Source organism: Epinephelus lanceolatus, chromosome 24 (genome assembly GCF_041903045.1).
Source record: "Epinephelus lanceolatus isolate andai-2023 chromosome 24, ASM4190304v1, whole genome shotgun sequence".
Classification (NCBI taxonomy): domain Eukaryota; kingdom Metazoa; phylum Chordata; class Actinopteri; order Perciformes; family Serranidae; genus Epinephelus; species Epinephelus lanceolatus.
This window is the reverse complement of record NC_135757.1, coordinates 16,436,588-16,461,079: the sequence shown is the minus strand read 5'-3', so window position 1 is coordinate 16,461,079 and position 24,492 is coordinate 16,436,588. Positions and strand designations below refer to the sequence as shown.

At 41.4% G+C, this 24,492-nt stretch overlaps 3 protein-coding genes across 5 annotated transcripts in view; all 3 read left to right on the top strand.

Annotated features, from left to right (window-relative positions):
- The first annotated feature begins 237 nt into the window (after positions 1-237).
- LOC117254660 (NADH-ubiquinone oxidoreductase 75 kDa subunit, mitochondrial-like) lies at positions 238-8,267 on the top strand. The gene is made up of 19 exons (XM_033623031.2): positions 238-348; positions 2,407-2,483; positions 2,943-3,034; positions 3,275-3,382; positions 3,513-3,589; positions 3,709-3,790; positions 3,985-4,115; positions 4,218-4,403; positions 4,522-4,656; positions 4,784-4,898; positions 5,039-5,184; positions 5,300-5,428; positions 5,586-5,715; positions 5,870-6,030; positions 6,194-6,348; positions 7,284-7,459; positions 7,568-7,702; positions 7,804-7,876; positions 7,978-8,267. Exons 2-19 carry the CDS (start codon positions 2,411-2,413, stop codon positions 8,067-8,069), a joined length of 2,196 nt encoding a protein of 731 aa, XP_033478922.2. The 5' UTR covers positions 238-348; positions 2,407-2,410; the 3' UTR covers positions 8,070-8,267.
- A 1,238-nt stretch (positions 8,268-9,505) lies between these two features.
- On the top strand, positions 9,506-14,919 carry LOC117255915 (ras-related and estrogen-regulated growth inhibitor). 2 transcript variants are annotated; one of them, XM_078165629.1, is made up of 8 exons: positions 9,506-9,598; positions 9,769-9,870; positions 12,374-12,430; positions 12,516-12,589; positions 12,689-12,827; positions 13,362-13,455; positions 13,599-13,670; positions 14,240-14,919. In XM_078165629.1, the coding sequence occupies exons 2-8, from the start codon at positions 9,819-9,821 to the stop codon at positions 14,346-14,348; spliced, it is 597 nt and encodes a 198-aa protein (XP_078021755.1). In that variant the 5' UTR covers positions 9,506-9,598; positions 9,769-9,818; the 3' UTR covers positions 14,349-14,919. The 2 variants fall into 2 exon arrangements, with proteins under 2 accessions (XP_078021755.1, XP_033481049.1); XM_033625158.2 differs by having other exon boundaries at positions 9,518-9,568.
- A 7,172-nt stretch (positions 14,920-22,091) lies between these two features.
- Positions 22,092-24,492, top strand: part of creb3l1 (cAMP responsive element binding protein 3-like 1) — a 44,388-nt gene continuing 41,987 nt past the window's right edge. For both annotated transcript variants that reach the window (XM_078165578.1, XM_033624591.2), the window contains exon 1: positions 22,092-22,498. In XM_078165578.1, the coding sequence (XP_078021704.1) occupies positions 22,388-22,498 (111 nt within the window). In that variant the 5' untranslated portion in view covers positions 22,092-22,387. The remainder of the gene's footprint in view (positions 22,499-24,492) is intronic.

The following is a 24,492-nucleotide window of genomic DNA, read 5'->3' as shown; positions in this document are numbered from 1 at the left end:
GTAATTTAAAGACAAATAACTTAATTAATCTCGGATCTCCAGATGTAAAATTCAGGTGCTGCAGCGGCACAAAGACGGAGTACAGATAAAGATATAAATATAAAAAATAAGAATGAATAAAATAAAATGTCAATGTTATATAACACAATGGCAATTCGGATATAATATTATAGTGATGTAAATTAAAATTTCTTTACCGTTGTTAGACTGCGATATTTATTTTTATTGTGAATTTGGTGATAAACGGAAGTGGAACATTGTGCTATTTCCGCTAATACGCCATAGCTATTTGACTGGGAGTAAACTCAGATCACCGCTGTTCTGGTCCAGAAGGCCAAATAGCGAAAGGTAAGAATCAGAAACATATTTTGCACGCATAAACGCATAAAACTAGTTATTCTTTAATTGCAGTATCAGCGGAAAGTTATGTGTTTGACCTTATTAGCCGCTGTTAGCCCTTGACAACATTGCAGTGCCCGTGTCCTTGAATACTCTTAGCTAACGCTGTTAGCCTGCAAGTAATGAATCCACATTGGAAGGTCCATGCTACATAGTGGCTTCGTCTACTGTCCACATTACTGTAAAAACTGTACATTATCGTGTCCGACATTTTGCTATGTCAGTATGCTTCGGAATATCTCTTTTTCGTATCTGTTCATTATCTCCTTGAAACGTTGACTTCGTGGTTGAGTGGCTTGTTGTTGACAGTGCTGTTAAGATAGCTAGCATTAGCTATGTTGACTCTAATACATCTCTGTAGGAATTGTTGAGTTTGTGCAGTAACGTTATCTGAAAAATAAACTCCACTGAAAGAGTCCAATATGATTTCTTGGATAAGAGGGCAGCATTATCCAGGCTTTGTTGGCCTCTAACTGAGACCTCAACCCTAAAGATATACATATAACATAATCTCAAAGCTTTCTGAATCTGAGTCCAAACTCCAAACTAAAACATGCTTCTGGCTGAAAAGCAAAATAATTATAACTTTTTTATCAAATAAATATTAATGATCAAAACCTGCAGCTATGCAGCTTTGTATGAAATCTAAGCAGTGCAAGATAATGTTGATGATGTTATTGTTAGTGGCATATTAATAATTGTTATGAAACCATGGCTGTACTTAATTATGGCTGAACCATATATCTCTATTATGTATTGTGATAAATGACTGGATACTGTCTTCAGTTTTGCATATTGGAATATTGTAAGTGTTGTCTCTTCTTGGTTAAAAGTGATTTTTTTTTTTTTTTGCCAGACTGATATAGTGGTATAATCATTTGCCTTTATCCATTTCGTCCTTATATTCAAATTACTGCTAATTATTTATCAAAATTCCCACTGTGTAAATATTTAGTGAAAGCACCAGTAGTCAACCTTGTAATATCATCACAATATCGATATTGGGATATTTAGCAAAACAATATATTATATTGTAACTATCAAAAAAAAAAACCCATTTATATTATTACATTATATTTATATATTATATTTGATTTTCGTCTTTTTGCCAAGTTGGGTACTTAATTTTGCATAGTTGTCAGTCATTTGAATTTTGCAACTTGTTGATTAACAAGTTTATTTTGTTGAAAACATATTATGTATCCCAGACTTTTCATTTTAAAAAAATGTTGTGGTAAAACAAGTTGTGCAAAAACCTCAAGATGTACAAACCCTTTTAGAGGACTGTATATTCTCTACAGTACAGAGATTATGAAAAGATTGACCAAATAATTTGTCAGCTTTGTTGAATTTACACCAAACAAATTCAGTTCAAGTTCATCAACAGCAAAGTAATCTGCGTAAGAATATAAATGATCAATTACTCATAATATGAGAATAAGGTTAGCTTGGTCACGTCCAAAGTCTGGCCCAGGGTCTAAGTGGATTGATTTTAAACATCTCATGGCTTGTCTTTCAAAATATACAATATGATTAATGCAGTATTGGTAAACTGGTTAAGCAAGCTCACTTTGCATTTTTTTCTTTTCACATCATGGTGGCAGAACTGTCACACAGTTTATAGACATGCACTAAGTAGCAACAACAGAGGCAGAACTAATACGATGTCATAAACAAACTGTAATCAAGCAAACAAACTGTTATCTAACAGCAGACATTTCCTGCTAGGTGACAGATGTGGCCACAGCAAAGAAGCATAAACTCGACAGTGAGGGCCGCTGCTTTCATAAGCCGTGGAAAAATAAATAGTTTTTCACTGATAGATGAAACAGTTGCGTTTTTCTCATACTTATGTGATTTTTTTTTTTAATAACCCATGTGATGCAAGAAGCAGCTGGCTTTCAGGTATTGCCACGTTTATCTAGTCTGGCCCCCATTTGAAAAAGCTTGGATGCCCCGGGGTTAGCTCAGATGTTGACAGCTTTCTTTTCTGTTTTCCTTTCTCAGAGTCATGTTGCGACTGCCAAATGTCGGCCGGGCTCTAGCCGGAGCTGCCAAGAGCAGCCTGGCTCCATCCAACACTGGTAAGACGAATGTGTGTGGGTGTGTCACATCTGTATGTGTGTCAAGGTCAAGGTAGCAGTTATTCCACTCTGTTTTAATGAGCAGTTTGTTAGTATACTTTTTTAAATCAAATAACTTAATGATTTTATTTTAAGTATTGTTATCATTTGCATTTTATTTCCTGTTTTAAACTCAGTTGTGTTTTTGTGTGTTAGCTGATTTTTTCTAGTTTATATAATTGTCAGAAGCATCCCATGAATAGTTTCCTTTATTTTGGGTTCAGTCTGTTTCCATCATTTTGTGTCAAAACATATTCATTTACTTCATTTAAAGATATTCGGTATCAGTCCAAAGCTTCATTCCTCTGAAGTCCATTTTTGTCTCACTTTTTTTGGGAAACTGAATATACTTAGATGCATTTTATTTATCAGGTGTCGTTAAATTTCAGTAAATTTAACCGTTGTGTTTATCATTTCCAGTGCGTACTCCAGTGCGTGCAGCCAGCAACATGGTGGAAGTGTTTGTAGACGGGAAACCACTGGAGGTGGAGCCTGGAACGACTGTGCTGCAGGTAAAGAAAACATCAGATTATGCTACTGCAAACCAATACAGGTATTTCATGTGGTCCCTTCTTCATATTACATACTGTATTTTGTATGTGTCTAGTTACCAATAGGCACTATTTTGTCGTATGTTGTCCTGACATGATTTAGTCCATTAATGAAGACACGTTTAAATATAATGGATCTGAGCCTGTTGTGTATTTTTGGTTTCTTGTCTGTATAATCTGACTGTTGTCTTTCTCCTTCAGGCCTGTGAGAAGGCAGGAATCCAGATCCCCAGGTTCTGTTACCACGAGCGTCTCTCAGTGGCAGGAAACTGTCGCATGTGTCTGGTGGAGATTGAGAAAGCTCCAAAGGTAACAAAGCGCACGCAGCCACTAGGCTGAAAGTGCATTAAACTGAACATTTAAATGTCATTAGACTAGGTGCCTTTGCTTAGGAACACTTGCAGTACCACTGTCTAATTGATGTGTGTGTGCCTTTCAGCCGGTAGCAGCTTGTGCCATGCCTGTCATGAAGGGTTGGAACATCCTCACCAACTCAGAGAAGACGCGCAAAGCCAGGTACAAATTTAAACTTTCTAATATGATTATGATTTTTCGCAAACTTTTAAAATGTCACCTAAGTTAATAAAGTACTAAAACGAACATTGATGAACATCTATGTGTGTGTGTCTCATCAGAGAGGGAGTGATGGAGTTCCTGTTGGCCAACCACCCACTGGACTGTCCCATTTGTGATCAGGGAGGAGAATGTGACCTACAGGTAACTGTGGAGTGATGTGCAACACATCGGTGTGGGACTTATTTTTCCTCTGGACGAGAGGCTAGATCTTGAGGGTGAACTGTCCCTTAAACCTCCCTCAAATGATTACCTTTAGGTTAAACGGCTAGTTCACCTAAATTACATGCAGATAGTTTTGATTTTGAGGTTTTATTATTTGCCTTCTGTGTTCTCAGGATCAGTCCATGCAGTTTGGTTCAGACCGCAGTCGTTTCTCAGAAGGAAAAAGGGCAGTGGAGGACAAGAACATCGGGCCACTCATCAAAACCATCATGACCCGCTGCATCCAGTGTACACGCTGCGTCCGGTAAGTCCATCATAAACATCCTTACTTATATCCATCATCATATACTGGTGGTGGTGGACCATATGACATCCTCTAACAGCACTGTTATGCATTCCTGTGTAGTTTTGCCAGTGAGATCGCAGGTGTTGAAGACTTGGGAACGACAGGAAGGGGAAACAACCTGCAGATTGGGACATATGTGGAGAAGATGTTCATGTCAGAGCTGTCGGGCAATGTTATCGATGTCTGTCCAGTCGGAGCGCTCACCTCCAAACCCTACGCTTTCACTGCACGACCATGGGAGACCAGGTAGGGCTGGAACTATCACCACAAAAAAGTTATGAGCTGTTTTTTTTTTTTTTTTTTTGAAAGGCATTTTGTTCAGTAAATGTATTTTCTTTAACCTCCTCCTCTGATTTCTTTGCAGGAAAACAGAGTCGATTGATGTGCTGGATGCTGTGGGCAGTAACATCGTGGTGAGCACAAGAGGAGGGGAGGTGATGAGGGTGATGCCCAGGCTGAACGAAGACGTCAACGAAGAGTGGATCTCCGACAAGACCAGGTAAAACCTAAACGTTAAAATACTTCTGACTGGATTAAAGAAGTGAAATCAGTCTTCTTTCAAAGTTAGATCAGTTGCTATGTAGCTCAACAAAGGAGAACAAAAATGACCAAATGTGTGTCCTCAGGTTTGCATACGATGGTCTGAAGAGGCAGAGGTTGACCCAACCAATGGTGAAAGATGAGGCAGGTCAGCTGACCCCGACCACCTGGGAGGACGCTCTGACTCGTGTCGCTGGAGCTGTAAGTTTGCCTGTTTATTCCTCTTCCTACAGTTGTTACAGGTGATGTTTATGCCTTCTTATTTTTACAAGCCATGTTTGCTGTATCGTATTTGAGTCTGTACGTATGAATATGTGTTTGTGTTGTGTGTGTGTGTGTAGCTGCAGAGCGTGCAGGGCAGTGAGGTCGCAGCCATCGCAGGAGGCATGGCAGACGCTGAAGCTCTGGTCTCCCTCAAAGACCTCCTCAACAGACTCAATTCCGAAAACCTCTGCACTGAGGAGCTCTTCCCTATGGCGGGGGCAGGGTAAGACTGTGTGTGTGTCTGTAGTTATATTCAGTTAAAGTAAATATGTAATGTACAGGGTCGACAAAGTGTCTTTAGTTGTACTGGACACAGTTTTTCCTTTCTCTCTCTTCAGCACTGACCTGCGCTCCAACTACCTGTTGAACTCTCGCATCACCGGCATCGAGGAGTGTGACCTGCTGCTGCTCATAGGAACCAACCCACGCTACGAAGCACCGCTGTTCAATGCCAGAATCCGCAAGAGGTATACTCATTCACTCTTTGCATTTATCATTTCAGTGCTCCTCCTGGAAACAGCAGAAGTGGCTTTTATACTGGATGAAATCAGAGTTATGTAATCAGTGTTATTTGTTTGCCTCCCTTTTTTCTGTCTGTCTCTTTTCCTCCTCTTCCTCTGTCAGTTGGCTCCATAATGAGCTGCGTGTTGCCATGGTGGGTCACCAGGTTGATCTGAGTTTCTCATACGACCATCTGGGAGAGGAGACTTCAGTCCTGAGTGAGCTGGCGAACGGCACGCACCCCTTCTGCCAGGTGAAGGACTTGCACGCAGTCTGACTCAGAGGATGTTTGGAGGGAGCTTTGGTGCTGATTGATGAACTGATGGGACTTTCCTTTTTTGGCAGCTCTCTGATGAATTTCTGGCAACTTATGCATAAAATTTTCCTTTCCCTTTTCCTGTCTCCAGGTCCTCTCCGCCGCTAAGCGTCCTGTGGTGGTTGTGGGCAGCAGCGCTCTGCAGAGAGAAGATGGAGCTGCAATTTTGAGGACCGTCTCCACCATCGCTCAGAACGCCAGAACCAGCAGTGGAGTGGAAGAGGGGTGGAAAGTCCTCAATGTCCTGCACAGGTAAAACTTGGCAATCGTTTTAGGTGTGGACTTGTGACGCTGTCAACAGTTTCTGCAGATTCAAGTTGTTTGTGATTGACTGTTTTGCACATGAAGTTGGCCTCTATTAGCGAAGTACAGTAGCTGCTTCCTGCTCATTCTTTATGTGTTTGTGTGTGAGCAGAGTGGCCAGTCAGGTGGCTGCGTTGGACCTGGGCTACAAGCCTGGTGTGGACGCCATCAGAGCAAATCTACCCAAAGTCCTGTTTCTGCTGGGAGCTGATGCTGGCTGCATCACCAGAGCCGACCTGCCTAAAGACAGCCTCATCATCTACCAGGGTACACACACACACACACACACACACACACACAAACACAAACACAGATATGGAGGACCATTAGTCCTCCGGTATAACTTGAGTATCAATGAATGAATGTATAAATAATACAGGAATTAATAAACAGATACAGGGAAAAATGTATTAATAAATATATACAAATAGCTAGATATAGAAATAAAAATTTAATGTATAGATAAATACAGGAATAAATAGATAAATACATAAATAAAAGAAATGTATAAATAAATACAGGGAAAAATAAATAATCAATGCATACAGAAATAAATAAAGAAATGTATAAATAAGTACAGGAATAAATAATTAAATAAATAAGTAAATAAATGCAGAATAAAAAGGAAATACAAAAATTATTTTTATAAAAATAATTATTTATATTTTGCACCATCAAGAATTTCCACCAAGATAAAGTTCAGTCTCATCTTATCCTATCTGTAAATGCATAAATAAATAAATGTATGAATAAATGAAATAATTAATAAATAAACATTTTTACAGTATATGTAATGCATATGGAAATAAATGCATAAATAAATAAAGGTTGATAATTAAGAGGACATAAATAAATGTCAAATACATTTCGACAGTTTTTGTAGAACTACTTTATTTATTTATGTATTCCTTTGTCTGTTTGTCATGAGGTAGGAGGTCCTAACCTCTGTATTTCTTTCTTTATACATTTATTTATTTTAGCATTTATGTATTCTCATATGTATTTATTTTTATATGTATTGTATGTATAATTTCTCCTGTTATTACTTACATATTCATTTATTTATTCATCTATTTCTGTATTCATTTATTGATAGTTGTCACTTTTCGTCGTCCATACTGACACATGCCACAAAGCACACACAAATTCAGTGGAAACCATGAGAATGAAAATATATTAAAGATCATTTTCATCCCCTCCAGGTCACCATGGTGACGTAGGAGCACCAATGGCAGACATCATCCTACCCAGTGCTGCATACACAGAGAAAAACGCCACCTACGTCAACACCGAAGGCAGGAGCCAACACACCCGAGTGGCTGTCACCCCTCCTGGGCTGGCCAGAGAGGACTGGAAGATCCTCAGGGCTGTATCTGAAGTACGCAGGACGTCACTGACATGGCACAAACTAACGTTCATACTGTTGTTAACAATTGAATCTGACCAAAAAGCAGAGTGTTTAAAAGTTATGTCTGTGTGTTTGCAGCTGGCTGGTTTGACGCTGCCTTACGACTCTCTGGATGATGTCCGATCCAGACTAGCCGAGGTTTCTCCTAATCTGGTTCGTTATGACGATGTAGAGGAGGCAAACTACTTCAAGCAGGCGAATGAACTTGCCCAGGTACACACACAAACACACACACATCCTATCCATAGAGTCAGAATGCAGAAGAAAGAAGAAGATAATGATCTGTCTCTGTTTTATCGCTCTGTTCCTCACAGACTGTGAACCAGGACCTCATCGCAGCTCCTCTGGTGCCACCTCAGCTAACAGTGAAGGACTTCTACATGACAGGTAAGTGTATCTCTTTTTTAAATAGTGCAAACACAGACGGCAACAACAAAAATATAAAAATGTCTCATAACCTCTTGTGACCCCTCCTTCTCTGTGTTCAGACTCCATCAGCAGAGCTTCCCAGACGATGGCCAAATGCGTCAAAGCCGTGACACAAGGAGCAGCCGCCGTCGACGAGCCGTCTGTTTGCTGAACACCCAGCACACACAGTCCATCTCCTTCCTCTGCTGAAACGCACACTTCTCAAAACAAACTCGGTGTCGCTCCTTAATTTAAAGTTGTCCTTGATGCTTGTAGTATAAATGGTTTTCACTCCTGTGAGCAAGCTTTGTTGAATAAAGCGTATAAAAAAAACCTATGAAATATGAATAAAATCTTACAAATGTCTTTACTCCAGTTTGAGTGGTTTTCTTTTATTGCATGTTTGGTTGAAAATCAGCTCCTCACATACTTCATTTGTCATTCCTTCACTTATTTTACTCATGTATTAATAAGCTTTAATAAGTTGTGGCCTCCAGCTTCTGCTCTTAACTGCTTTACTTCAAACATTAAAACCTGGCAGCGTTTGCCAAATCCTCTCATATGAAATATGCTCAAATCTGGGTCCTTGCAAGGCCTGCTGACATGCAGGAGGCCCAAAAGAGGAACCCAGAACCCAGAGGTCAGGTCAAGGCCACTGCATGAGTAAAGGAAATAATTAAGACGTTAATGACCTTATTGTGCTGAAAGGAAAAGTGTGACATTTGGGAAATCATTAGATTTTTTTGAGGAAGAACAAGATGGATACCACTCATGACCGTAGAGCCGGATTTTCCGTACTTAAGCTGCTGGTGAGACTCTGGTGTCTTCTCCATCAGAATACTTCAAAATTACCTCAGAAAAAGAGCCACAGATGCAAATTTTGTTAACGTGGCTCAGGAACAGGCCCAAGCCTCAACCACACCTCTGATTACCTGCCAAGCCTACTGATACCTGCTCTGTCTCAAAGTTCTCCACCCACCCTTCATTTCCCTTTCCTTTCCCGTCATCCATCATCCTCCCGACCAACATTCCTTCATCATCTCTTCCCTTCTCCCTTCATCTCTTCTTATTAAATCTGATGCATACCTCTCTTCCAGTGTCTCATTCTTGGTACCATCTAGGGCCTGTAATCAGCTCGGGCTGAAAAACGGCTGAGACGGAACCCCCACACTGAGTCTACCTCCACTTGATCTCCAGTTCATCGTCCCAGATCGTCCTAACAGAAGACATCCCTCTTCCACTTCGTGAATTACAATTCAACTTTGAAATGACATTGTTGTGACGCTACTTGCAAGTGGGAAAAAAAGCAGCTCACATGTTGAAACTCTTTTTTGGAAAATTTGGGGATTTCAGGGGGGAGCAAGTTTATCTTGAGCTCGGGATTTAAGGGCAAGCCTTTGGGGACTGACTGTAAGCCACCTACAATCCCCAAAAAGAGAGTGTATATGTGTCTTGAATAGATCCAGAGTGGGATACTGGTGTCTGGAGTTGGACACAGTTCCTCCAGACAAATGGCTCTTGTCATATACTGTTCCCTGAGAGAGGGAGCGAGAAGGAGAGAGCTCTTAGAACCAAACAGAAGCGCACACACACACTCACACACACACTCAGAGAGAGAAGACAGTCCCATCTCTTCATTCCCTGTCTGCTCAGTGTCTGAGACTGAACACAGTGAGTTTTGCTCCTCTCTGTATCTTAAAGGTCAGTATTATTGCATCCTATAGTGTCGTAGTGCTACTTAGTTTGTGTCAGTTACACCTTTTTGTTTTTATACTTAGATATTGCTATATAAAGTTTGGTTGTGAGGCTGCATGTAGTTTTGTACTTTTAATTTTCTGTTGCAACTTCACGATGACTCTTCCTCTCTTTAGGGTTTCCATGCAGGGACAGACAGCGGACTAATACTGGGCCCAACAGGAAAATGGTTCCAGTTAAACTCCTCATTCTGGGAGCTCAGAACACTGGAAAAACAGGTAGATGACAAACTACAGACAAACGTTAATGCACAGACACGCAGGTAGACAAAAAGGTGGAGAGACAGGATGAGAATGTGTGTGCACACACTTAGGTCAGACACACTATCCCATGTTTGTCATGTGAAAAACTTTAGTTAAAGTAATGAGAAGAGGTTAAGTTTAGGGTTAGGTTTTGGTCACGGTTTAAGAGGTTTTGCTAAATATGGAAGTCGCACACAGGTCTAAAGCTGTCCCTCTTTCTCCTCATGAGCATTGGAGTGTAAATGTATCCAGCCAACTACTGCCTTATGGCTTTTGTCAAAACTTTTCATGGTGGTAAAAAAGATCAGGATGTTTTAATGAGGCATTGTAAAGTGTGGTGTTCATTTTGCATAATTTAATAAGAGCAGTCTGATGTAAGTGACTTGTTGGGTTGTTATTCTCCATAAAACGAAAGACTGATGAGTAAACTGACTCTTTGTACAAGACACCATCACTACAGGCAGTGGTGGAGGAAGTATTCAGATCCTGTTCACACTGTGAAAATACTTAATTATAAGTAAGTTAAGTAAGTCCTGCATTGAATATGTTACTGAAGTAAAAGTATGCAAGTATAATCAGGAAAATGTACTTTAAGTGTTAACAGTGTGAGTGCTCAAGCAGAAAAACCTCCAAATTATTCAAAAGAAAAACTGAGTCAGTGAGGGAGTGACATTGTCGTGCTATGTCAAACTCTCACAAGCTTGTCCTTAATTTCCTTCTGGATTAATAAAATATCTACCTAAAAATAAAGATAAAAAGGAAAAGCAGCAAATCTTCACATTTGTGAGGCTGGAACCATGAGATGTTCTGGCATTTAAAATGACTATGTTCATTAGTCGGACAGTGTTTAATTGATTTCGTAAAGGAAACTTTGTTGTTCTCTCATGTCTCTGGTGAACGAAGAATCCAAAAACACGGAAAATTCTTAACTCTTTGATGTTTAAAAGGGTTAGTTCGGATCCACTGAAGTCACACAATTACACAAACTGACCAACTGATCAAGGCAGTGGTAGACCAGCAGCTCCTGTGTTCAGCAGGGTAAAATAACTCATTTTATTAATGGAGTCTGGAGTTTAATGAAAGCAAAGATAAGTTTCACTGGGGCGTCGGTGGCTTGGTGGATGGAGCGGGCACCCCATGGACAAGGCTGTCGTTGCAGCGGCCCGGGCTCGAGTCCAGCCTGTGGCCCTTTGCTGCATGTCATCCCCTCTCTCTCTCCCCCTTTCACTCTTAGCTGTCCTGTCCATTAAAGGCAAAATGCCCCAAAAAATATCTTTAAAAAAAAAAAGAGATAAGTTTCACTTTCCGATCAGTTCCACGTCAGGAAAGGGCTGTTTGTTTGAGAGGAGCTAAGCATATGACCGGACAAATGAGACTTGGATTCAGGGTGTCCACAGGTCCTTAAAAAGTCTTAAAATATCTTAAATTCAGATTCAATATATCCAGTCACATTACCGTTAAAATTTCTCCAGCCAGACAGACCAAATGACTGTTTACAATCACTGGACAGACTGAGGAAAAATATTTTTTTCCCGCAGTATTTCTGTGAATATTGCAATAATAAATAGCATTTATGACAGCAATTTTTAGTGATTAAAAGGTCTCACAAAGTCTTCTATTTAACTTGGTTATATCTGTAGACATCCTGGGATTGTACTGCACGAGTTGTGTAAATGTGAGTTTTTGGATTCTTCGTTCACCGTGAAGGCGTGCGAGAAAACCAAAGTTTTCTTTATGAATTCAGTGTGACACAGGGTGAATAACTGATATACAAATGGTCATTTTATGGATGAAGTATATACCTTTAAATATATGGTTGGATAGCTTCATCTACACCAAAATATTCATATTGTACACAATATTTTTACAATGTTTCCTCCCGAACTATTGTGGATAACAAGTATAAAGTGGCAGGGAGAGAAAAGTACCTCAAATTCGTACTTAAGTAAATGTACTTTGTTACACTCCACCACTGTCTACAGGACATTTACAGCAGATTTATTTCATAGGAGTTCATGTGTACACGTTTGATTATGTGCTAGAAAGACCATAAATCATATCTGTAAGGTGAGATGCTGATGTGACAGAGGCAGACAACAAGCTTTAATCCCTGAAAAATGGATGAAAAGCTGCTCATTTCTCAGCTGTAAAGGCTCAAATAACAGCTTAAACAAGTCAGAGTAACCTTTTAATGTGTCCTGCCAAAAGGAAATACAGAGAGCCCTCAAACAGCAGACGTCAAACAAACCATCCAGACTCCTTTCATCCAAACACAGAGAAAGCACTTCTGCGTTTGTTTAAATAAGGCAGGTAACATTACCAAGAGGGTGATCCTCTTACCCACGTCACACATGAACATACAGACGGCTGCAGATCAGACGGACATATGTGAATCAAACTTCATGTGTATGAATGCACAGTATTAGTTAGTGTGTGTTTCTGGCAGTTCATTCTGTTGGTGTCTGTTTTGTGTCTCCAGCACTGTGTGTTCGTTTCATAACCAAGCGCTTCATTGGTGAATACGACCATAAGAAGGGTAAATATTCATTCCAATAAACAGCATTGAAACGGAGGAAATAATAAGGATAAAATAAGTAACACATGTGTTTGTTTTACCACAGAGGTGACCTACCGATGCAGTCGGGTGGTGGACCAGGAAGCTATTGACCTGGAGATATTGGATATAGCCTGTAAGGTAAATATTGGCTTTCAGTTAGTAAGTATTTCCGAAATGTCAAACAGTTCCTTTTGTTTGCACCAGTGGTAGCTTTGCACATGACATTATCTCCTCCAGGAAAACTGTGTGGCTTCTTTGGAGTCCTCCATCCGCTGGGCAGATGGTTTCTTGCTGCTCTACTCCATCACACAACGCCTCAGCTTCCTGGAGGTCCCTCAGCTCAAGAAACTCATCGACCAGACCAAACAGAGTCTGGGTAGGAAAAATTGTGGGGTGAACTGTCCCTTTAATGAGCTACACTCATTTGACAGCATTAAGATAAAGGCCGCGTGTGTAAAAACATGCCTTCTGCAAGCTTTGGCAGGAAGTCAGTGAAATTATTTGAACTCTCTGATGTGTTTTCATAGAAAATAAAGTGTCAGCATCATCAGTTTGTGTCAACATTATTTTGGAGACACATGAAAGAGACTTTGGACAACTAACCAACACTCCAGCTGTTGAGCTACTGAAACAGCTGCACGATCTCCACAGGAACACTGTGTTCACTATGTTTGCTCTTAAAGCCCATTGAGTCTCTGCTCTCACTCAGTCTGCCTATTGTCACCTTCACACAAACACACACATGCACAGATGTAGCGTACATACAGTATAGTCCATGTTTGGTAAGCCATCCTGGGATCTGTAGGTAACATGTTAACACAGACTCCCAACTTAGCATGCCATAACATCATCCTGTCAGTTTATTGTCACCTTATTTTACCATGTGTGTGTGTGTGTGTGTGTGTGTCAGTTGTTCCCACAGTGCTGGTAGCCAATAAGGCAGACTTGGAAATTGGCAGGGAGGTGACAACAGAGGAAGGACAGAGACTGGCAAAGGACTTAAGGTTTGTTTGTGAGTGTTTGCAGTTAATTCCCACTTGCACTTGTATACTTAGATTTAAAATAGTACACATCCTACACACTGTATTTCCTCCTGACTTTTTATGTTTTGTTTTGTTGATATGAATTACACTGCATGTGTGTGTAGGTGCAGTTTCAGGGAGCTGTCGGTCGCAGAAGCTTTTTTAGCTGTGGAAGCAGCCGTGTTTCAGCTCATCAGGTTTGGCTCAGTTTTTATTGATTTGTTGAAGCTCAAGCATACAACATAAGCTGCGTCCCAATTCCATACATTCATTTTATTGAGTGTTCACACTGGACATGTAACAGAATAAAGCATACAAATACAGCAGCCTGCATGCATACTTGATACAGCTTGACTTTTGAGTGTGCTGTTGACGGACACTGTTCTCCCACAGTGCAATGCACAAAGGAAATGAAGGAGCTTTTCACAGCTGGAAAAAAAAAAGTAATAAATTTGGATGGTGATGAGGCAGCTCCAGTGATGCCCCCCACATTGATTGTAAGGAATGAAACATTTACCAGGAACAAGCCTTCTCAGAGCAGCTCCAGAGGAAAAAAAATCTAAGAAGACATTTTGCTGTCTTTCTCTGAAGTTTAAAAGGCAAAGTCACAGTTGTATAATTTCCTTTTGGAGTAAACCTGTAAAAGCATGTTGATTTCTTGTATACTATCTGCAAAACAGTAAAAAGATCAGGGCATGGTAGTGTGTGGTATGGAATTGAGACAACTGGCACTTGGTGGTGATGCTTTGTCTATCGTGTCTGACAGGTTGGTGTTGGATCAGCAGCGCCCTCTTCCTGACCGCCGCTCCTACATGCTGACCGTTCGCCACGCTCTGACCAGGAAGCTAACCCGATCTAAGACCATGCAGTGGTGACTGCAAACAAACAGTTCACTGGTTTTTATAGTGGGACATTTGAGAACACTCTTCACTTATTTGGCTGTTTTCTAGCTTCAGTCTGGAGCTCCTGGCTTTCTGTATTCATGGTTGTTGAGGCCTGTGGGTGTCACTAAGGATCATGCAGGGAAAGTGAGCAACATCACAAAAATGCTTTGATATTAAAAGCAAATCACTGTAGATAAAAAGTGTGAGCTTGCCTGCCTTAGAGAGATGACTGAACATACAAACTCCAATTTCACTTTGCAGTTCTGTTGATATTACTGCACAATTCCATCTCTGAGGTTGGATCTGGATGAATACAACAACAGAAAGATAAATGTGTCTTCAGTTTAATGGGTAGAGGGGGAGCAAATATAAAGTGGTCCAAATGCACTTCCAAAAACAGATGATGTTCCTTTTTAACTTGCATTTTAGATACTCACCAAGTTATTTTAGAAGACAAAAATATCTGTGCAGTTGGGGTCAAAATATGGCGATAATCAGAATATATTTCTCTTATTGCAGCCCATATTTTTGTTTACTGACATGATTAAACAGTTGCACTTGGTTAAGTGCATTTGACTCTATCCTTATGTCCTTATATGTAATGTGTTGTATTCTCCAGTAGAGGGCGGTACAGCCATTTCATCCTGTGCAGACTCACCACAGTCCCACAGTGTATCAAATTCACTATTTGACCAAAAGTATTTGAGTATCCCTGATGAGTTTGATACGGAAGAATCTGACCCAGATCGAAGTCAGATCGAAAATCTGAAAGGAGGTTGTTATAGGAGATGATTAATGCCTATGGTTTTGGACTAAGAATCATATGGGTATAATGTTGGGTGTCCATGTAGTTTTCGCCTGGCTGTTAACTTCATCGATCAGTTTTATAACTTTTACAAAACTACAAGGATCTAACTAGTCTGTGAGCTAGTCAGTGAAGTTGGTAAGTAAGGCATATAAACTTGTAGGAGTGCGTAGATAATATAACATTGTGTAAAGAATGAGGCTGGCTTTGATTACAGTCTTGGCCTTATTTAACTCAATGTTCCTCTCCATGCATCTCCCTCTCTTTCTCCTCATGGCACACTCTGAACTTCTGAACTTTATGATCAGCGAGAGACATCTGAAAAAAGAGACACAGGAAAAGGCAACGCAGAAATTAAGAGAGACTATAACAGGGAAGGAAAACATTGGGATTCTTTGGCATGTGATTCGTCTGTACGGAGGAGAGAAAGAAACGACGAGCGGCTGTTTATATAAACTGCTCTGGCTGCTCACTCGTAAAGGCCTGATGGGAAAATTGACTGGGTGCTGATTTCCATCTCACCACTCTGTCCTCCCCCATGATCATTTTTTATACATCAACTGCTCCACCCAACGACAACTAACCAACCAACCAACCTCAGAACCCCACTGGGCTCCATGTACAAACACAGAGGATGAAAATGTGCAGACAAATTTTGGCTTTAAAGTTTTTCATTCTACCACATCCCATTTTTGATTCTATTTATGGCTGGTATTTACCCATTCAATGTTTTGTAGTACATCTGTCACTGGCGGGGTCCGCCTTTCCCACGTATTATTAAACTACACCTGCTTTCATCACCAGTAACCACAGGTGTCACTAAATCAGCCATGACTGAATTCTTAGAGAAGCTGTATGCGACATTCAGAGCATATCTATAATTCAGAGTCTGAGCCAGGATTGTTTGCACACGGCTCTCAACATGGAGGTGGCTGAGCCGGCAGCTAGCAGCTAATGGTGCTAAGAGTGCTAACAATGGTAACAGTGCTGACAGAGCTTACAGTGTTTACCTGGAGGGTACGCTTTTGCAACAACATGGTCCTGTTATCAGCGGTAACAGCCATAGGAGCGCAGTTCCACACAGCAGCAATCGCGAACCATAACTCCGCTACAGCTTTATGTAGCAAATAGTTGTTTACTGCTATATTAATGCTAATGAGTGTCCAATACAGAACATTTAAAGACCATAATCTCCTCCTTTAATTGAGGCCAAGCCCAGCATCAGGCCATCAAAGCTCTCTCTGGCACAGCCAAACAGGCAAGCCAGCGTCTATGGATGAAGAGGAAAGACGCCATTTAGGTCCCGAAATACAACTCACAACAGCGGGGTACAAGGGAGTAAAAGCAGAGGGGGGTACACCTGAGATAGCAGGTGTTGCCAATAAGCCGTCTGGAGATGGTGAAGGGGGGGTACCCACTTTGTGACCTCAATGAAGCTTTCCCTAAAAAAATCTTCCTGTGCTTCTTTATGTAGCTTTTTCTCTGTATACCTTGGTCCTAATAGCACAAGTTTTATTTCAGGTGAGGTGATAGGTTGGATGATGATGAGGGGGGGTCCTGCTTGGAGCCCCCAAAAGGTCTTGTGCCGGCCCTGACCACTAATTCAACAGACTGCTTGGGAACAGAAGTCAAACTTAAGTATTAATTTACATTCATCATCATGAGTGGGTGCCACAGTGAATACAATCAAGCCTCTTAACAGGGTCAGCACAGGCAGTGAGACAAACAGATGATGTGAGGACTAATAGTAATGTTTTGGTAGTGATTGTGTGATGGAGAGTGAAGCTATCATTTACTCACACAGACAAACATAAACTATATTTTCTCCACCCCGAGGCTGTGATGTTTGTTTGTGATGCCAACAAACCTGGCTGTATTTGAGAGACAGACAGGCGGAGATAGAAGAGGATGATGACAACAATGAATGTGTGGAGGGGTAATGACATCACAGCGGTCACCAAGGAGACGAAAGGTCAGAACCCAGAGTCACCTCTTCAGCTAATGCATTCATGCTCTGTCTCAGAATAGAGGATGAGTCATACTCGCTGCATCATCGCAGCAGGAGCCAATCAGAGACCTGTCTGTCACAGCGTGCATCAACTGATAACCAACCAATCACAGAGCCATAGCTTTTGGGTTGTACAAATATTTTTAAAATACATTTTTAATCAAATGTATTCCCCTAATCCATAACTAACACTTATATATAAAATAGGGTTATTTACCTTGTAACAATATATGAATGCTGAATATATAAAAATGACCTGAGTCTTTGTGTCCAGCTCTCACTCTGCATCCTGGACTGTGTCCTGTGTCCAAGAGGAGGTGGACACACATAAAAGCTGATCAGTGCAACTGAGTTGAGTTTAAACCATAGACTGTATAAATAATGGATATAGCCACCATGATATCACTCAATGGTTTGTGGACTCCTGTTTTCAAACCTTAAGTTTGCCATTTTGGCCATCGTCTTTTTGGATTTTGGAGCCAGAAGTGACCATATTTGGATGAGAGGGCGGAGATAACCCTGATGCTAGTTGCTAGCTTGGTTAGCACAGTGCATTTACAGCTATTTACACCATATTATTTTAGTACAACCACATGCTGGCCAAGACTTTTAGGCGACCAAAATGTTAAAATTAACTTTCTTGCACCGAAACACACTAAAACAGGAACAACTACATCTGTGTCTATGCACTGTGAATCTGGGGTTACGTCATGGTTACATTAGGTAACTGATGTCGTCGTAGCAGCTTGTTGACAAACAGCACCCACCTGTTGGCAACGCCCTTAATTATGCATAACTTTAAGCACATTTAAATGGGTGAATTACATAAAAATTCATCCCCATACAATTGTCACGAACGGGGATATTAGCTATAGAGACCAAGACAGTATTTTTACCAGGCTGTAAACATGTTTATTTCTGCAGGGCATCATAACATGGGGGTCTATGAGGACCAACTTGCTCTTGGAGTCAGCCTCAAGTGGCCATTAGAGGAACTGCACTTTTTGACACTTTCATGTTTGCTTCATTTTTCAGCCCCGGAGGTTGCAGCTTGGTTTGAACGGAGTTTCTCCTACTTTGCAGACAGCCATTTGCTTCCATTAATTACACCACAGTTTCAAAATTGAGTTTATTTCAAGCAGGAGTGATGAATTATGACAGCTCTGTCAATATGACTGTGAAAAAGATGAAAAATACCATTCATAAATAATCATGAAAATAGGGTTTGATACGAGAAACATAATTAGAATGATCATTTTAATATAAAAGGCAAAATGTGGGGTTTTGGTTGTTTTATTTACATTCAGCATTTCTCATTGTCTGCTTCCTTCAGGCACAACAATTTTGTTAGATGCATTTCCCATTTTCTATACAACCTTCACAAAGACATTTTTGAATGTTTTGCAATGTGCTTTGTTTATGTCGACATTGCCTTCTCCTCTTTACCTGGCAAATTACTGCTTCTGACACATATTACCTTAGCAGAGTTGTGCACCACTTTATAAGTTATGCAAACAACATAAAACATTGCCCCACAGTGCCCCAAGTGGTCAAAAACTCCACAGGGTACCTTTAAATTTGAAAAAGGATTAGTTTCATTTATTGTACTCAAGGGAAGTTTACCACAGTTATGCAACACCAATGTGTGTGAGAGAAAAACAGAGACACCCTGTTCATTGAGGTGGGACACCTCCGTAAACTGATATCTGGAGGGAGAAAGGAGACAGTGAAAAGAAAAGAGGAGGAAGCACAGATAGGGGGAATGAGCGAAATGGAAAAGGCATGAAAAAAGAAAAACCAGGAAGAACAAGGTGGGAAGAGGATGCAGAGTAACAGGAGAACATTACATAACCATTACTAACTATTGTTTGAACTGGGACATAAAACATACCCACACACACCTGATGGTATTCATTGCTCAGTATGACAATAGGGTTTAACTCTAACACACCCTCCGCAATGACGATGATGTGAACAGCAAAGTCAGGGACAAATCCATGGAAATATCAAGTAGCACATATTAAAGGAAATGTCATTATTTTATTCACTGTATGCAGTCGATGTCTTGGTAGGTATTTTATAAGTATTAAGCGCCATCATCAGGTCCAAATTTTTATTTAGTGCTGATTAATTCTGTAAATAAATAACACTTGGAAATGCCCTTCTTACAAGCCTCTTTACTGAAATCTACCCAGATTATGTAACTGGTTTAGAGCTGCAGCACACACACATGCACCTCTGATACCTGCAACACACTGGACAGAGTTTCAGTCTCTCTGTCTCTGCCTCTGTCTCTCACAGGAGAAACAGTCTGGGGCAGGATGAGAGGTGAGGAATGAGATGGGCGAGCCTGAGCTATCATGGAAGAGAAAGAAATATCTGTTTCAATCCCACTTTGTGTGTTGTAGCTGCAGGTAATATATCAGGATGTCAAAACAGGCTGTCTTTTTCTGTTGTTCTTTCACACACAACACAACATGTATGTCTTATTTTGATTGTCTTATTTACATTAAAACATTAACTAATTAATTAATCAAATCGCAATGACTCTGTCTCACCTAAAGGGGGTAATATTACATCTGCACTCTACTAAAAGCTCCAGTTCCTGCTGGTCGACATTTCCACTGACATTTGGTCTTAAGGCAAGAAAAGCCCAGGTGGAACTAATAACATGAATGAGGGCTCAGTTCCATTTAAGTGTCCCAGGATGTCATACCAGTGAGCCGCCACACACAAAACAGATCAAACAAATGAACCCAACATGGCCTCTTAAAGGCCACTTAGCCTGGCTGATCAGACCTCTGCTCAGATGGAAGTCGTACTGACAGTGATGTCAGGTCACCGAACTTGTTGTACTAATGAGAATGATGAAGCTGTAATTTGTCCCCCCTGGCTAACAGGAGAGTGAGGGAGATGTCAAACCAGTCTGTGCACACACACACAGTCCTGACAGGACAGCCAGTGAGTCAAAATAATTAAAGTCATCTGTGTGAGTGTGTCATGGGTGTGCAGGGCACTTTGATGCTGCAATAATTCCCCAAATCTACATCTTTGTCCCATGCTTACGAACATTACGGAGACAGGAAATTGGCGATGCAGATGGTGAGATGGAAGCCTGATTGTAGAAACTGTTGAATATTTTTGGGCTTTTGTTCGTATGTACTTTTTTTTAATGAATCCTCTGCATTGTTTTGTAAATGAGACCCCTGTTGCATTTTTTTTGGAGAGAAGGAAAAGTTATGGGAGATAAAAGGTGGGCACACATCAACAGGTGCTGGTCTAGTTGCCTGTCTCTGACATGCCAAACAGCGTTGGAGAGACACTGATTTTTAACTTAAAACTGCTTTAATCAGCATTTACCGGTTTAAATCGCCGGGTCCATTTGTTTTGGAGATGAGGAGACCATGCATCCATCAATTTTCATCCACAGATCCAAAGCCAGGTCGCGGGGTCAGCATGCTGACGTGAAACTTTTTCAGTGTTTTTACCAGTTTTAATCACACGATCCATTTGTTTTGGGGAGGAAGAGACCTCTGCAGATAATTCAGCACTTGGTAAAAACCTCCTGAACAATGGTTAACCAGGTGAAGTTTCAACTGGTTGCAATCTGCAATCCTCACCACTGGATGGCACTAAATCTCCCTAAATCTTACACACTGTTCCTTTAAAGGCTAGTTCACATTACACGATTTTCACCCTGATTTTGCGTTGTGAAGACTATCGTAATCTTTTGAGTGTTCATACCTGGCGACGTGTGTTTCTATCATCGGGAATCCCACTAACTGCGTTACGACCTATGTGTGCACACCACAAGATTTCTCCACCAAACCCTCGCCAGCAGAGCCCCAGATAACGCGGTGATGTCACCAAACTACGTTTTTTAACTTGGAGATGACACATCGTAAAAGCATGGGTATTCTTCCCACTGTTGAATCAGATCTGCCTCCAGGGCCTGGGTCCAAACACAACGCACTACCCGTGATCCTGTGGACGCTGCCATTGTTGTTGTTGCTTGCCGGCTTGTCAGTGTTGCCAGATCTTGGGAGAGAAAGAAGCAATCACGGCTATGGAAACAAGCCCTAAAGAAGCGACGGATATTTATAGAGAAAGGCGATGTTTCGAGAGCAAGCCCAAATAAGCAACTCCACTTTCGAAACAATCCCAAAAAAACCCAATCCGTAACCTGGCAACCCTGCGGCTTGTCCTCCTCACATTTCTTCCATCCTCCTGCGTGCTGACGTGGAAAGTATCCCGCCTCTCATTGGCTGATGCTCTTTGTCAGTCGTGTCAGACTTCTCCAGTTTTCTAGCATGCCAGATATCCAGTCCCAGTCACAAACGAGGGGGCGACTTGCTCATAGGCTTGTTCACACATGAGGACTCGTCATGGTAGATTATCTGCCGACTCACCTCCGACCCAAGGTGGCTCTCAAGATCCTCTGCGATGTCAAAATCGCAGTGAAAAGTGGAAAGTGGAATGAAAGGTGAAAGTGGGCTACTCAGTGTGTAAAATGGCTCCAATCAGAGTGCCATACTGCTACTGCATTTTGATTACATAGTGGTATTATTAGCACAGATGCAATGTATTGTTGGTGCTGCATACAAAATACATAAGTGCTGCATTTCATATACAAAACCTTAGTTTGTAAAATGATGGGTAACTTTGGCTTTAAAATAAGGGAAATATTTCCCTCTGCAATGTAGAATTACTAGGTAACATGAAATTGAAATACTCAAGCTGAAGTGCCCTTAAAATTATACTTAGTCACAGTAAGCAAAGCCTACTTCTAATAGCATTAAATACTGTTGTTAAGATGGGATTTGACATTAATATTAATATTTCTGTGTTTTGGGCGTGCTCGTTATTTGACGCCACGAGGCGGGGCTTCTCTGAATATTCATTGGCGCGTGGGAGAGACAGCGCACGCGAGAAGCCAGAGGCTGAGCCGCACGCACACAGCTGGATGGATAGCAGCGTCTCCGCCACAGCAGCCAAAGGATGTGAATTTTGACATTTTTTAAAGTTTGTCACTCACAGAAAGCAGCAGCTGGAGGCAGCTCGACTCACCAGGTCCACACACAGGCGGTGAACATAACAGCTGGATACTAACACAGCACGCGGCAGCCGTCTGAAAACAAACTGCTCCATTTTAATGAGTTGATTTGAAGATAGTTAGCTACTGAGCATTCGTCCAGTGAGCTGTAGACACACACAGTCATGATGGAGTCTATCTTAGACAGTTTAGCAGCAGAGAAACTCTACCCGTCCGGCGGGACCAACCTGTTGGACCTGGAGGAACTCAGCGACGGAGATTTCCTCACTAATGTGGTGAGTTATTGCTCTAAATTTGCCCCATTTAGCTTTATGTCCCACATGTGAGCCCATAGTTTGTATATTCACGAGTATAAACTATCCACTATGCTGCTGGAAGTCAGCTGTCAGTATATCAAACGCACCTCTGCTGCCTGTTCCGCCCGAAGCCGGACCTCAGGAGGGCGGTGCAGTTGTTCAGATCCTGACTGACATCCGGGGCTCGTACCCTGTGTGCGTATGTTTGTGTTTAATTGTGCAAACCAGTGTGTGTGACTGGGAACAGCAGCACAGACTGGCGAGTTACTGGTTAACTTGTGTATTGTGTTTGTGCTCAGCGGGCAGGTGTTGCAGTCCTCAGCTGCAGACCTGACTATTAATACAACGTGTGTGTGTGTGTGTGTGTGTGTGTGTGTGTGTGTGTGTCCTGAACAGTATCTGCTTTGGTGTGTCTATGATAGAGACTAATGGACTAATTATTCATTAGCTATCCATTAACTCTTTCAGGGTTTCACTTCATGACACCCTAATTAAAAAGAAAACTCATCAAACTATGGAAATGCATTAATCACAGTAACTTAAGTCAGATTTTAAGCATAATATTTGATAATCAATTCATCCCTTGATTAATTTCAAAGCGTAAATGACGAAATTTCACCTGTTGCCTGGTTTTCTCAATCTTCTGTCATAGCAAACTAAATATTTTGGGGGTTTGCTCTGTTGTTCAGTCAAAACAAGACATTTAAAGCTGCTTTTATGGGCTCTGGGAGCTTGTGACTGGCATTTTTAATCAAGTAATTGAAAAAAGAAGTCAATAGATTCACTGATAATTAATTAAATGTCTAACTTTTTACATTTATCTCAACTCTATCATTGCAAAGTGAATCCCAGACAGTTATGCACTGTCAAACTGCAATCATGCGTGCCATATCTGCCTCGGACACTTTAATTAAATCTTGTCCAAGCAGCTCAGTAGTGCTGCAGAATAACAGGTGCTGCAGTACAGTTCAGGCTGTTGCGATAAAAATTCAGAGGACAGTTACATCTCCCTCCTGTCTAAAACCACCTGTTGTCACCGATCCTCTCTCCATATCCTTGTCCAAGAGCAACAGGTTCCCTTGGGCAACTGCTGCATATATCATCTCCTGTCTCACCTGAGTGATTGTGTCTTTAATTTTGGACGCTTGTGTCTGTAGAATCATGCCTGTTCATTTATGTAACAATCACTGTGTTGCGTATAAGTGAAAGTGCTGCAACAGGAAACAATTAAGCAATCATTAAGCAACAATAAGCAACTGTCTCATGCCCACTTTTGGCAGTTGCAACTGCACTGTTGCATGTGAACCTAGTCAAATCTAAATGTAACGAGAGCCCTGGCACCAGCCCTTAATGCATGACAATGTATTCCTCCCCATCCCACCCTGTTCCCAAGTGCACTGCATGTGTGCGGTGCACCTCCAGCCACAAAATGCCAAAAAGTACACTGCCATGCCCTCTGCGTGCGCCACGCTTGACCGAGCTTTGCACTCTTAACTCATGGAAACAGACGGAGAGCTGTTTCACTGCCGCACACTGAGAGTTTAATGATAAATATCACAATATCAGCAGGAAGTACTCTTTCTTTATTTCTGTTCTCGCTGTCTCCTTTTCCACTCTGTGTCATTTCCTTTTTTTAAACAGCACAGGTTTTTTAAAGCAGACGTCTATTCTAGTCAGTGAGTCAGCCGAGCAGTCTGCATGTGGTTTAAACACCCCCCCCCCCCCCCCCCCGTCCCTGTTCTAAATAAAGTAGTCCACTCTGCTGTGAAGCCACTAGGCTGGGCTGTACCACTGAGGGCATGGGAAAGGATGGCTGATTTATTGCTCTGCAAGATGCCATGCTGATACATATTTGAATCTCTCCTCAGTCTATAATCTGCAGGTGTGTTGTGTAGACAGGTGCTGTTGATGGAAGCATCAGAGACCTCCTGTTGCTGATGCTGGTGCTGCACAAGTAGCATGGCTTTATCGGT

Coding starts and splice junctions, on each gene's coding strand:
- LOC117255915 (XM_078165629.1), top strand. CDS start 9,819: ATGGTTCCAGTTAAACTCCTCATTCTGGGAGCTCAGAACACTGGAAAA. Junction 12,431..12,515: donor TGAATACGACCATAAGAAGG/GTAAATATTCAT, acceptor GTTTTACCACAG/AGGTGACCTACCGATGCAGT. Junction 13,671..14,239: donor GCCGTGTTTCAGCTCATCAG/GTTTGGCTCAGT, acceptor CGTGTCTGACAG/GTTGGTGTTGGATCAGCAGC.
- LOC117254660 (XM_033623031.2), top strand. CDS start 2,411: ATGTTGCGACTGCCAAATGTCGGCCGGGCTCTAGCCGGAGCTGCCAAG. Junction 5,429..5,585: donor AATGCCAGAATCCGCAAGAG/GTATACTCATTC, acceptor TTCCTCTGTCAG/TTGGCTCCATAATGAGCTGC. Junction 6,031..6,193: donor GTCCTCAATGTCCTGCACAG/GTAAAACTTGGC, acceptor GTGTGTGAGCAG/AGTGGCCAGTCAGGTGGCTG.